Consider the following 13,592-nt stretch of genomic DNA (forward strand, 5'->3'; position numbering starts at 1 on the left):
AGGTCCCAAAGCCTGTGATGTGGTCCATTGTGCTATGATTTGGCTAAGCAAAAGGAGCAGGAACTACATTCCAAAAAAAAAAAAAAAATTAAGTTGAACCAAATCACAGGATCTATTATCAATAATGTGTTTTAGAAAACTATTTTTTGAATTAAGTCTAAAGTAGAGAATTCATTAAAGTGTGGTTTGCTGCTTCCATGGAGGCTCCATTGGTATCGACCTCAACTAAAATACAAATGGGCTCCCATGATTCCCTGGCTTAACGTGTTCAATTGGCATCTGTCATATGAAGAACAGAAATCCACTCTCCTTGGTAGCATCTTATCCATGACGCTCCACTGATCTGGTCCCTTCCCCTGACTTGAGTTCATCACCTAATGCTCCCTACCTTAGCTGAAGGAAGTGTAATTCCATCTTAGTCATATTGGCACTTGACACTCATGCTGATTGTCAACTGTACCCAAGTTCATTTCCACTTAAACAGATCATGTCATAGCTGCTTTCATCACTTCAGCTGAGTTTCTTTTTAGAGAAACTTCTTGTACCTCCTATCTAAGGTGTACTCAGCCTCTCTGTTCATCTTACATCCTCCTCCTCTGCCTTTCTTGGCAGCATGTCATACTCTGGCTGTGTGATTCTGGGCACTTGGGGAGGAATGAACAGATGCTTTTGTCTACCCAGAAGACCCAAGGGTGCAGTGACCCCTCCCATGTGGTGTTCAGTCTCTCTGCTATTTCAAGAACTCATACATGAAATATGGCAAGATCTGATCCTTAGGGCTTAAGAATGCATGTAGGGGGAGCTGCAGTTGACATAACCCCTGGATGATGGCTTCGTTCCCTTAATTTAAAGCTCAACATAGTTGTGAAAATTGGTAGCACTGCTGAAAGACCAAAACTACATCCGATGCCATCCCCTGAAAGGCCAATTTGGACTTTAAAACTTGAAGAGAGGGCCACATTAATGGGCAAGACCACTCTAGTGCTCGGAGTACACCTAGTAGCTTTCATATTTCTGAACTTATTCCAGGAAGCCTTCCTCACAGTTATCAAAAAGACACTGGGCCCTTTGAAGCTATAACTTGAAGTCTCATAAAAGACACTGTCGTGTACAACTGACAATTTTTCCTAATGAAAATAGAGAGAAGACAGGACAAGTAGCTCCCTTGAGGTGTATACCCTGGTGAAGGAATCTATTTTAGAAGGGATTTTCACAGTGTGCATTTTTAGTAATACTCACATCAGCATCTTAATCAGGCTTTTCTGGTGGGTAGTACTCACCTAGCAGCAGATTGTCGTGGTGGGAATTTAATCTGAACATTTGGCATCAGCCTAATCATACCCCAATTACTTTCTTTTGTGTGTCTTTTTAAGATAAATGAGTCCCTTCCTTTATCAACAATAGCTCAGGATTCACAAGCTCCCATTTTTCACCTAGGACAGGAGATGAAGCAACTTTCACTTTGTTATCCATCTCTCATCTTCTGCCCTTCAAACAATTGACAAATTCTCTACCAGTGTCTCTTTTTAAAGGTTGCTTACAAGTTTCTGTTTCACAACAATGTACTGGCATTGGTTTTTATGCCAACATCCTCCCTGAATCGTTGGATGGATTTGTGGGAATTTTTGCAAGAATTTATTTTAGCAAAACAAGTCACATAAGATACCTTAATTGTGGCCTCTCAGATTGTGGCCACCAAGTCCCAGTGAAAGCTGTGATTTGTTATTGTTCAGCTAGCATTTCATTTGGGAACATCATGGAACTAGACTATTTTTAAGTGGAACTTTAATGTTTATACTATCCAACTATCCATTACGGTTTGGAAAGAAACAGATTCAAAGAGTCCAAGCTTGTCCAAACTTGCACGATGCTAGCGGCAGAGTCAAGGCCTGAACCCCAGTGCTGTACTTATCTTGTAATGCTAAGGGCTGTCCTTACATATCCTCAAAACATTCTTTATGAATAATCTTTAAACGAGGAGTCAAGGCATGGCATATGGCTGCTCGGCAAGTGGGGGCTACAGGATCTCAAGTTTAAAGCCAGCTGAAACAAAGTTTGCAAGACCTGATTTCAAAATCAAAACACACTCAAAAAAAGGCTGGGGTGGGGATATCTCAAGTGGTAGAGCTGTTGCCTAGCAAGTGCAGGGCCCTGCGTTCAAGTCTCCAGTACTGCAAAAACAGAAAGAATCCTCAAGGTGCAGCGGTACACTCAGTAACCCTCACGTTGATCTGGCTGTTTTCTCAGGTGGGCAGCACGAATAGTACTTGTCTGTCTGTGGGGCTTGTTGACTTTTAAGCCAAACTCAAATTGGTTTAGGAGCTGGTTCTTGGTACTGAACAAAAGACTTGATCCAGCAAAGAAAATTTACTCCATCTTCTGTGAATCAGGAATGACAAATGAGTGGCCTAAAAAGGCAGCCACAATTCTTCCCTGCCTGCAGAAAGCTTGCCATCTTGAGAGGAAAATCCCAGGAGAGTGTGACCAAGCATGCAGTGGTGCTCACAGCCTCTGCTCCCAGTGAACTCAGACCTTCTCACATGTCACTAGCTCCATCAGTCACGGGTGAACAGAGGAATCCAGTCCTATATAAGCCCAAAGAAACAGAGACCTGCAAAGTATTTCAGATCACAGCTGTTCTAGTGTCTCCTGAGTGCCTGCCCTCCTTGTTTACCCTCCAGGCACGTGCAGCTTGGGTGAAATATGTCTTCAGTGTTGAGGCCACTAAAAATTTCCATGTCTGTCTCCATAGTTATAACCTGGCCTCATTTGAATATACAGGGATTGTCTGATTTAATCTTCAATTTAGAAATTAGAAGTATCTCGATTAATATGGGACATGAAGCGTAGAATGGGCAGGAAGAAGTTACGTGGTGGAGTTTGCATTCTCCCTTCTAAGTACTAGCCAGGCCTTACTCTAATTAGCTTCCAAGATCAGATGAGATTGGGCACGTCAGGGTGATAAGGCTGTAGACTGAGTTTGAGTTCTAACTTGTGTTCTAACCAAGGTAGTCTGATTCCAGAACTTACACATACCAAAATATCCTCTCCCTCCCTCCTTCCTCCCCTCCTCCTTCCTCCCCTCCTCCTTCCTTTCCTCCTCCTCCCCTCCTCCTTCTTCCTCCTCCTCTTCCTCCTTCTCTTCTTTCTTCCTCCTCTTTCTTCTTTCCTCCCCTCTCCCCCTTCCTCTCCCCCTTCCTCTCCCCCTTCCTCTCCCCCTTCCTTCTCTCTCCCCCTCTTCTTTCCCCTTCCCTCTTCCCTCTCTATATGTGTGTTTTCCTAACTAAGTAAGGAAAGATGGTATCAAAAGGATCAAGGAGAATCAAGAAGGGCTTCCCTGAGAAATAGTTAAGGTTTAAGCCTTAGAGGACAAAGTAGGACTTAGACAATTTGGCAGTAAAGAGGTTTAGATTCATTCCCTCTGTGTGATTTGGGGGTGGGATCTCATCATCACCCTTTGATTTACTCCCTAGAAAAGTACAGAGCAAAGAATGGCTGTCCATATATTACTGTTGGCAACCAAGAAATACGGAGTGCTGCAAATACAGTGGCCTTGTGTCTGTAAATCATTTAAAACAACTTTATGAGATATTATAAAACATAAGAGAGAAATCACATTCCTGACCCACTGAAACACCAACGCAATCTGCAAGTTACGAATGTCTTATATTCAGTGTCTCTGATACACACACAGACACACACACCACAAATGTACACAGTTCTCACCAATATGTAAGCTTTATGGTAACTAGGAGGTAATAAGGGAAGAAAGAAAAGCCATCTAACAATATAACTGGCAAAATAACAAAAATATGAAGTTGAGATTACGTAGCACATGACAAAATGGATCAGAAGCTATGATGCAGATGCCACAAGGTCATGAGGTCATCAGGTCCTCTCCCTTGCTGTTGTGTGACTCACCCGGCACTGGTGATTTCCTTTTTAATGCTCCCTTAGAGAAAGTCAGTAGCTGTCTGCGTGGTCTATCCCATGGTTAATTGCCTTGATCACAAAGCATTTCTTTGTATAATTTGAGCTCCGTCTCTTGCTGCCCCCTAGAAATCCTTCAGAAAGCTCGACCTTTGGGAGAAGCAGACCTGCCACCCTGTTCCTGCAATAACCACACACAAAGTATTGACTGTCCACAACCACCTCTCCACTGTCTCCTCTTGAGCCTGCCTCCTCTCTCCCTGCCCCATATCTTAAGTGATTTGGGGAATTCCAAAGTACAGAACGCTATGTCCCTTCAATTGGTTTCTTCTCTGTAAACATCAAAACAAACCTATCAACCATGTTGGCATACTTTAAGATTCACCTAATTTTAGCATACAATTCAATGATTTTTTTTTTAGTAAATTTATCACTATCTAGCTAGCCCCATAATCCAATTTTAGAGCCTTTTCATCAACTCATTACAGTCCCCTGAGCCCATCTTCCTATCAGTCCCCATCCCCACTCTAAGCCTCAGGCAACCACTAATTACTCTCTGTCTCTTTAGATTTGCCTCTCAAATGTTATATATAAATGGATCATACAAAATGTGGTCATTCATATTTGCCTTCTGAGGATTATCCATGTTGGAGCAGGTATCACTATTTCAGTCCTCTTTATTGCTAACTAACACTCCTTTATATGGATATGAACTATTATACTTACCTCTTCATCAGTGGATGGAAATTCAGGTTGCTTTCATTTGTTGGCTATTATGAGTTATGCTGCCACAAACATTAGTGTGTAATTCTTTGTATGAGATTTTCAGTTATCTTGCTCAGACACTTAACAGCGGAATACCTGGGCCATATGGGAACTCTCTGTTTAAGAGTGGTCTCCATTAGCTCTTGGAGTTCCTAGAGGGAAGGTTTCCATCTGTACCTCTTCATGCTTCTCTACCTGGCATTTAATGCAGGGATGGGTACACAGCTGGAGCTTAACAGTGTAGGATGGAGTGTGGTAGTAAAGGAGTTTTGTTGTAGAGTTAGACTCCCAGACTCTCTAAGCATCAGTTTTCCCAACTGTGAAATGAGGCCGTGCCTACTTCTAGAGTAATAAAGAGGATTGGTGAATATGTAGATAATGTCCTTTGTGTAATTCCTGTGGAAATGGTAGCTTTCATTATTAACATTTTAAAATTTGCAGCAGTGAGCATTTTCTGAACAACTTTACTTCAATAAGGTCTGCTATGTATCCCTCAAGGTCACACATTGAGAGATACATATTCAACGTGCTAGGCCCTGAGGGTAGAATAACAAGTGACATGCCATGCTCTATTTCAGGGAATTTAAGTTTAGTGAGAAAGAACGTAGATGTACAAGGATGATTACAGTGACAGGTGCTATGAGATGAGGTAGGAGAAGAGATGACAGCTGAGAGGAGATGAGGGACATGAGATGGGGCCAGGAGGTCTGAGAGATGTTCACACTGTGGCTGGGACCCTAGAGGAGGGACATCTCACCAAAACTAAAAAACTGGAGAGGAGGACTTATGGGGTGAAGAGTGTATTATTGGCCAAGTGAGGGACACTTATAAGCACTTTGAAAGGGAAAGAGTTTAGAAAAACCACTAGCATGTCACATGATACAGCAAAGGGAAGGGCTGGAGGTGGGGTTGGAGGAGTGAGCAGGTGCAAACTAAAACACATTTTAAATATTACGTGAAGGAGTTTAGTCTTTACTTTTGCTGTTGCTGTTCTATTACAGTTTAAAGTCTGAGGAACTATAGAGAAGAGGGTTCAACATGCAAATGGGTAAAAGTGTCCATCTATACATAAAAGGAAGAAAGAACAGTCTTAAAATGTGTAATACTCTAATACAGTATTTCTCAACTTTTCCCTGTATTGACCTCCTCTCCCCCCAGGAGCATTTGTGCTCTATACAGAAGATACTTATCCTTTCTACAGAGAAAGAATGAGATTTTCCATCCCCTAAATTCCCCAATAATCAATTTTGTCTTCCTGGGGGCTGTGTCACCCTAGTTGGGATTGGAACCTGATAGAGAAACAGACACAGTTTTAACCCTTTTGTAATCCCCACACTACCTTTCAAAATGCAACTACACAAGGTCCTCATCTGTAGTTGACTCAGCTTATGAATTGCTAACTTTTAAAAGGTGTGAGTGATAGCTTTCAGTAGAAGCCATACTTCAAATGGTGATCAAGAGTTGGTCCTCTGGACTAGCAACACGTGGTACCTACACAGTTTTTGGACAGAGGCAACAAGCCAAAACTTGTCAGCCAGGTCATCAGGAGGGTCAACAGATGATTCTTTACAGAGCACTGTGTTACTAAGCTCTGATGTCCACCAGTTTAGGTGTGTTCCATGCATTTTCTAACGATGATATTTTCAACTTTAAAAGGGTTTATATTAAACATAGGGGACATATCCCCATTGTAAGTCAAGGAGCATCTGTATTTGAAATGAATAAATTCTATCCCTCCTGAAGCATTTGTTGAACACATAGTATTTACCAAGCCATATTTTAGGATCCGACTCTATAGCAGTAAATAGAACAGTGAAAAGTTTCATTCCTCATGAAGATTACACTCCAATGCAACCTGTGCATTAGTAAAATTGCTTCACGCTTGGATCAAGCGTGGACGTCGTCTTGAGACTGCTTACTAAAACAGGACCTGGCATTACTTCAAACCCGAAAATGTGCTGACGGAATTAAAAACTGGCTGATGCTGAGGCAGCAGGAAAATCAGACGAGTAAGAAATAACATTTTCTTAAAATCAACATAATACCAATTTCCAGCCCCAAGACCAACAGCAAAGTTCACTTCAGTCAGGATTTAGTAGATATCCTGGTATCCTGCCCATCACTGTCAGGGGAGGGTCACTGGTCACTGTCTTTGTTTTCTGTGATTGTAAAAACCACTTGATCCCTTGATCAGGGGCTTCTGTGCTACTCTTGGGTAGCTGGGTCACCCTAGTTGGGATTGGAAGCTGATAGAAGAACAATCCCTGGGTGAGGAACTCTCTCATGAGGTTGGAGACATGTAGAACTTTCCCTCTGAGACCTTAATCCTTCCTGGGAACATTGGCAGGACAGGGGTCTCTAAAATTCATGGGAAACTGAAGTCTGTTTTCTACTTCTACCCCTGTTGGAAAGTATTCCCTCTTTTCCTTGTTATCTTATTCCCCACACATCTAGCACAGTGCATTCAATTCCCTTTTACAAAAGATGGGGTGCCCCCACCCTCTGCTTTCAGCCTGCCTCTGCAGTTTCTTCACACTCAGTCTCTTAGCCATGTGATCACAAGGCAGGGAATTCTGTTTGAAATAGTGATATGAGGGTCAGAGGCGAACATGAGAGACAGGGGTAAGAAACATATTAATATTTCAGCCTGTTGCTCTGACGCTCTGAAATCTTTATTTTTTGCTATCTGTGCAAAAGAACCAACTAACCAGTCTGGACCAGACAGAGAAGAAAAAGCAGTAGATCTGCCATAGTTCTTGCCCTGGACCAAAAGACGATGCCCATGGTTGTGTGACTTCTGCCCCTGAACCGAGGCCTTTATCATGGAAAGATTTTATGGGGAGTCACCTTAAGTTGGACTGGGAAAATAATGGGATTAACTCCTGTATTTTTTAGAACTCCTATTCTGGGTGAAAACCAAGGGCCAGAGATAGGCAATGGTGGTGCTGTGGCAAATAGGATGATCCCTACATGACTGGTGAGCCTGGCCTCCTGCTCCCATTTCAATTGGACTTTTATACTCACCAAGGCCTTCCAGGGACAGTACCCACTCAATGTAGGTCTTTAATTCTTTTTCCCATGTTAATAAAAATTAAACTTTTACCAGTTGAAGAGGAAAAAATAAATGTGCGTCTCCTAAATAACTTTTATATCTTGCTGGGAGGGAAGGTACGCTTGACAAGTGACCTAAAATTCCTACCTATACACTTCTTAAACACCTAAAAGTGCAACCATTTTAAATAAAACTGATCTCAAGGCACTTGGATGTCTTTGTACCAGTCTTTTGGTCCAAAGCTGTGAAAGAGACTCTCACAATGTGAAGACATATTTAGATGGTTACTCTAGTCTGCTTTGTTTTGCAAATAGTGGCCAATAATGGAATACCACACTGTTTAATAGACCTTTCCCCACCACAAACCTGTAGACAGACATAGAGATGAGGAAGAACACTGGAAAACTAAAGCTGATAGTGCACAAGAATAGAAAGACCCTCTGAGTAAAGATACGATAGGGACTTGGCAAATTGTGACAAGTTTCTAGCCATGAGAGGTATGTAAGCAAAAACTAAGTTAGATCTACAAGGCCCATTCTCATCCCCACGCCGAAAAGCTTTTATCAAAATGAGGTGGGGACAGTGCCCATTTTTCACTTGATTATTCACCTCCACCCCATGTGACATTTATGCTGCATGTATCGAGGTACACACAGAATGGCAGTGCCAGAGAGAAGAAGCCACAGGAATCTGGGATCACACAGCTTAGGGAATGGGCTGGGGGAGACTGTGGCCATGATGTGGCCAAGCAGGGTGGCTGCCTCTCACCTCAGTGGACAGTGGCATGTGAGAACATAGGGCCAGAATTTCCAGGGCTACTGGTTCTCATAAGAAGCTGGGAAGTTGGGGGCTTAATTCAGATATTTCGGTTTTCAAATGTTACTAGGAAGTGGAGGACTAAATAAAAGCAAAATATGGACAAAATGTGTGTGCACACATAACCTGCACAGGTTATTTGAAGGAGAAAAAACATGGCGGAAAGGTAGACAGAAACTAGACTTCTTTGAACTCTTTTGTGTCTTGTTGATTTGACTTTTGTGCCTTATACATTGTTTACAAATCTATAAAACAAATTTGGACCTTAAAAAAGTCATGAAAAATTGAGAGAAAAAGAATTGAGGTAAATGACCTCACTAGGGATCTCGTCGATGGCATAACCACACAGGATGGATTTCAAGTGACTTTGAAGCCCAGTACTTTGTACTTCTCTAGCAGGCTGTGCTTTAAAGATTTTAAAAACTGACAAATTTCAAATTGTTTCTATTAGTTATAAAGTCAGCTTTAGAGTAGCTTTGGGGTTCTCGAACTGTTCTGTGTAAATTATGCATTAAATTGAATGAATAGTCATGTTGATATTATTGAGAATGTGGACTTTTGATTAGAGATAAAAGAAATAACAATGGAAAATCCATGCAGTTAGATAGAAATCTTGAAGTCCCAAATTTGAATTAAACTTTTGATAAAGTCACTGTGTATTTTAGATATGTGTGTGTGTGCACAAAATTTTATTTTCTAGCTTTCCACAGAAACAAAGGCTAATCCAGCATCCAGATCTCTGGGATTTCATTCTCTAAATTACCACTTCCTGCTACAAATGGCTGATTGCAGGCTTGGAGCTGGACATGTGTAACATTTTGTCATCCTAGAAAGAAGGGGACAATCAAAGATGGCCAAGTCATAATGAAAGAAGTCAGAAAGTAATTTAAGTGGCTCTTATGACCAAAGGCAGGACACTTAGAAAATCAGTAAGAATCTACTGGTGTTGTGATGAAGTGAACCAAAATGTTCATAGTGATACTTTAAAAGTAAAATCCTCATTGGTTTGGAGAATGCTAGGTTGCAAATTCAGTATTTAGAAAATCAATAAAGGAAGAAAAATCAAGTTCTGTTAAGTTTCTGTATAAAATGTAATTCAGAGTACATAAATGAGATGAAATTTCTCTTGATAGAATGTCTTAGCTAATCAATGAAGAAGAATTAATAGAATCAGGTATCAACAATTTGAAATTTCTAATGAAGTCATGGATCTTTTTGATAAAGATTGCCATTAACTGATAACATCACAACAATGATGCTATGTACCTCCTGACAGAAGAACACCCCATGTGGTAGCAGAAAGGTGCCCCCACCCAAAAGGCGTGTATAGCCCATTCCCCAAATCTGTTACTATGTTATAGTACCTGGCAAAGGGAAGTTTGGGTTCAGGTAGAATTAAGATGGCTGATTAGGTGATCATAAAATGGATAGATATCCTGAATTGTCCTAACAAAGTGACAAGGGTCCTGGAAGTTTTAAAAAAAACACAGAAGATTTAGTGACAGAGTGCCTGGATGTGAGAAAAACTCAGTCTGCCATTGCTAACTTTGAAGATGGAAGGGAGTCATGAGCCCAAGGATAGGGGAAGCTTCTAGAAGGTGAAAAAGGGAAGGAGTGACTCTCTTAGGACTGCCTGAAAGGAACCAGCCCAACCAGCACCTCTCAGATTCTGAACTGTAAGATAAGAAAGTTGCATTGTTGTACATGGTTGAGTTTATGGTGATTTGTTACCATAATGATAGAAAACAAACATACCCATTTCCTAGGATATGTTCTTTCTAGAAAATAGCCTGAGTCTGATCAAACCTGCTGATGTCACTACCAATTTACAGGAAATACAGTGGTGTAAAATCATGGACACATTCAGCAAAATGTAAACTCTGGGAAACTATTCCAGGAAAAAATGACATTTTATTTATCAAATAAATATGTGTGTGTTTCTGTGTGTGTATGTGTGCAAGCACAAACTTATGAGACTTTGGAGATTGTAGAAAATTACCTAACTTGTGTATCAATCAATCATAGTAGGGAAATTCATTCAAATAGCAAATTATGAATAAAGAAAACACATTACATTATTAGATATTATACACTGATACTGGTATTTGTTATTAACACAAGAATGACTATTGTTAAAACAGAACTAAGGCATTTGAATTTTTTATCATTAACAGTTTGGACTGTGCAGCCAATGTTGGTTAAAATCAGATCAGTAACAGGAACTCTGCTCTGAAATTGTGTTTAATTGCTAGAGCACATGCCTGGATGTCAAGGGAAGATTGTTAAGGGGATGTAATGGATATGATACTATAGTCTTTTTGAATAAAGGAAGGGGCGCGTATAGGTGGGTATAACAGATAGCAAGCCATACATTGGTAATATTTGTAGTTGGGTAATAAGTACTAAAAAAGTTCCCTATCTATCTTCCTACTTTTGTATATATTTTAATATTAGCATAATAAAATATTACAGAGTTAGTAACTTATTAGACTTTTTAAATATTTGTGAGCTAAATAAGCCATATCCAAAGGCTAGATTTGACCTACAAGATGATAGTGTACAGTTTCCACACAGAATTTTGAAAACAGGATCTTTCACTTCAGCCTGGAGGATCATCATCCCACTCTTCCTGGTCCCCTCCGGTGTCTCTTCCTTTGTACAGCCTGGTGATGAAAGGCTCTTCTATGCTAGTCAGTGGCTCAAGGGCATCACCAATGGCTTAGAATAGAATTTTCTCAGAAGCATTGAGCAGGAAAAACTAATGTGCATAACTGTATTGAACAATGCCTCCTAGTACTTTATGTGTTATTTGAATTCCCTTCATTTCTGTTCCTGCAATCTTTTTTTTAAGAAAAGGCAGTAACTTTGTTTTGATTTTTGACAGCCTGGAGTATTTTGCAATTTTGGCTCACCACATTTCCTCTGTCATCTCTGTGTCTCTCTTCCAGGATGGAATGGGAAACTTGAGAATCACAGAGAAAGGTCTCAAGCTAGAAGGAGACTCAGAATTCTTGCAGCCTCTCTACGCCAAAGAAATCCAGTCCCGACCAGTAAGTTTCTGCTGCAAGCAGAAAAGATTGTTCTTCTACAATCTTAAGTTGGGGAAATTTATCTTGCCATCAGCTGAGGGAAAACTGAGATGGGGGAGAGGATGAGATGAATTTGCCTTCAAATCTGAAGCCTGGGGTTGTAATGAAAGCTGTGGTGCTATAAGCAAGCAAGGTGACATCTCTGATCCTCTTTCCTGGAAAATACAAGCCACCCCTGCTAACCAGCTTTAGAGCTTATGCTACAAATAAGGCAAGACAACAAAGATGGAAAAACCTCAGGGGCTATATACTTGGAAGATAATTAGTGTTGTTTTTCAAGTGTCAGTTGGTCCAAAGCCACCTTCGAAACACAGAACTGAATAATTAGAATTTTGTTTATCTTAACAAATTGGACTGTGTTGGTTAAAATCAGGTCATTATTAGCACCTGTTCTCTGAAATTGTATGGAATCACTAGAGTGCATGCCTGTACCAGGTAAGTTATTACTCTCCATATGTTGCCAGTACCCCGTTTAACTCACAGATTGGTCTATTGGGGTAGGGTTTATTGTTGCTCCACTTTACAGATTTGAGAATTGAGGCTCAGAGGCAAAATATGCCCAAAGTCACATACTTACGAAATAACAGGGGGAAGATTTCAATTCTGGGAATCCAATTCTAAGGAGTTTTTGTTAACCACAGTCTCCTATGTAAGCTTTTGCTGTCTTTTCTATTTCTTGTTTTGGTAAAAGCCATTCTTCCATATCTTGCCTCTAATAACCAATATTATGAAAATTGATTTTTTTTAGTATATTGAGGGATTAGTTGGTTTCGTTTTTAAGTTTCCACTTTTGTTTTATTGTGGGGTAGTAGAATTCATGGTTGGAAAAGATTATTAATGCATTTGATTGGATTTGTATCCATCTGCAAGTATAAGGAGTATCTAGAAAGTTCCCCAAAGCATCATTTCCACTGTGTGCATTGATCAGCATAATTACTGAAACTTGGTTCAGTGGCCAATTTTATCAGAATGTCAATTAAGTCCCGAATTATATTATACTGACTATTAGTACTGAATGGGCAATAACTTTACTTCCCTGTCTACTTCATAAAAGATGTTAAAATCATCAAAAATATCAAATCAGTTCAACCACACAGTGGTTGTTTATGAAATTTAACTGGAACCCATAGTACAATAGCCTGGGCACCTAGAATGCTATGAATGTTGTGAATATATTCATTGACATTAAATAGCTTGTACCCTAGCAGGAGCAATGAGGTGACCCTGAAAGGTGGTAGTGAGGTGACAGGTCTGCTTTCAATGAACCAAGACAATTTCAAGCCTTTAAAAAAGCCTTTTATGTGTGTTGTCCTCAGTTGATACTTAGTTCTCCCAACCTGGCAAGTTGGTTAATAAAGTCCTCTTTTTTAGTTGCCCATACTTTAAATTAATAATTTGAACTCATAATACTTGTTAAACTCACTAGTTCAGGTTGATCATTTCCCTCTAATGGTGGCAAACTTTTTCTATAAAGGGCCAAAGAGTAAATGTTTTCAGCTTTTTTCTTTCCCAGTGGTTTTACAACTAAATGTAAAAATCATTCTTAGCTCAGGGACCATTCAAAAATAGGCTACAGGATATAATTTGCAAATTACTCTATATTAATGATATTTCCATAAATATTTAAGTGATTGCATTCAGCTGGATGGGGTTCGGTGGTAGGTTTTAAGATCACTGGGTAGAAGAGTTGGTATGTGTTAAGACATCCCGCAGTGTTTCCTTGGTGTACTTTTAGGGTCACATGAAGGAATTAAAAGATGTGTTTTTGGAAAACATGAGCCTTGCGCATCTCTTAAGTCCACATGTAGGAAGTTGTTCTTTTTTTTTCTTTTGGCAGTACTGGAATTTGAACTCAGGGCCTCACACTTGCTAAGTAGGCACTCTATCACTTGAACCACTCCACCAGCCCTTTTTTGTATTGGGTATTTTTGAGATAGGGT

At 40.2% G+C, this 13,592-nt stretch overlaps 1 protein-coding gene across 8 annotated transcripts in view; it reads left to right on the forward strand.

The window, feature by feature from the left end:
• Sgcd (sarcoglycan delta) overlaps positions 1-13,592 on the forward strand; it is a 940,103-nt gene that overhangs the window by 691,426 nt on the left and 235,085 nt on the right. For all 8 annotated transcript variants that reach the window (XM_074057632.1, XM_074057628.1, XM_074057629.1 and 5 more), the window contains one exon: positions 11,512-11,613. In XM_074057632.1, coding sequence (XP_073913733.1) covers positions 11,512-11,613 — 102 coding nt within the window. The remainder of the gene's footprint in view (positions 1-11,511; positions 11,614-13,592) is intronic.

Source organism: Castor canadensis, chromosome 16, assembly GCF_047511655.1.
Source record: "Castor canadensis chromosome 16, mCasCan1.hap1v2, whole genome shotgun sequence".
Classification (NCBI taxonomy): Eukaryota; Metazoa; Chordata; class Mammalia; order Rodentia; family Castoridae; genus Castor; species Castor canadensis.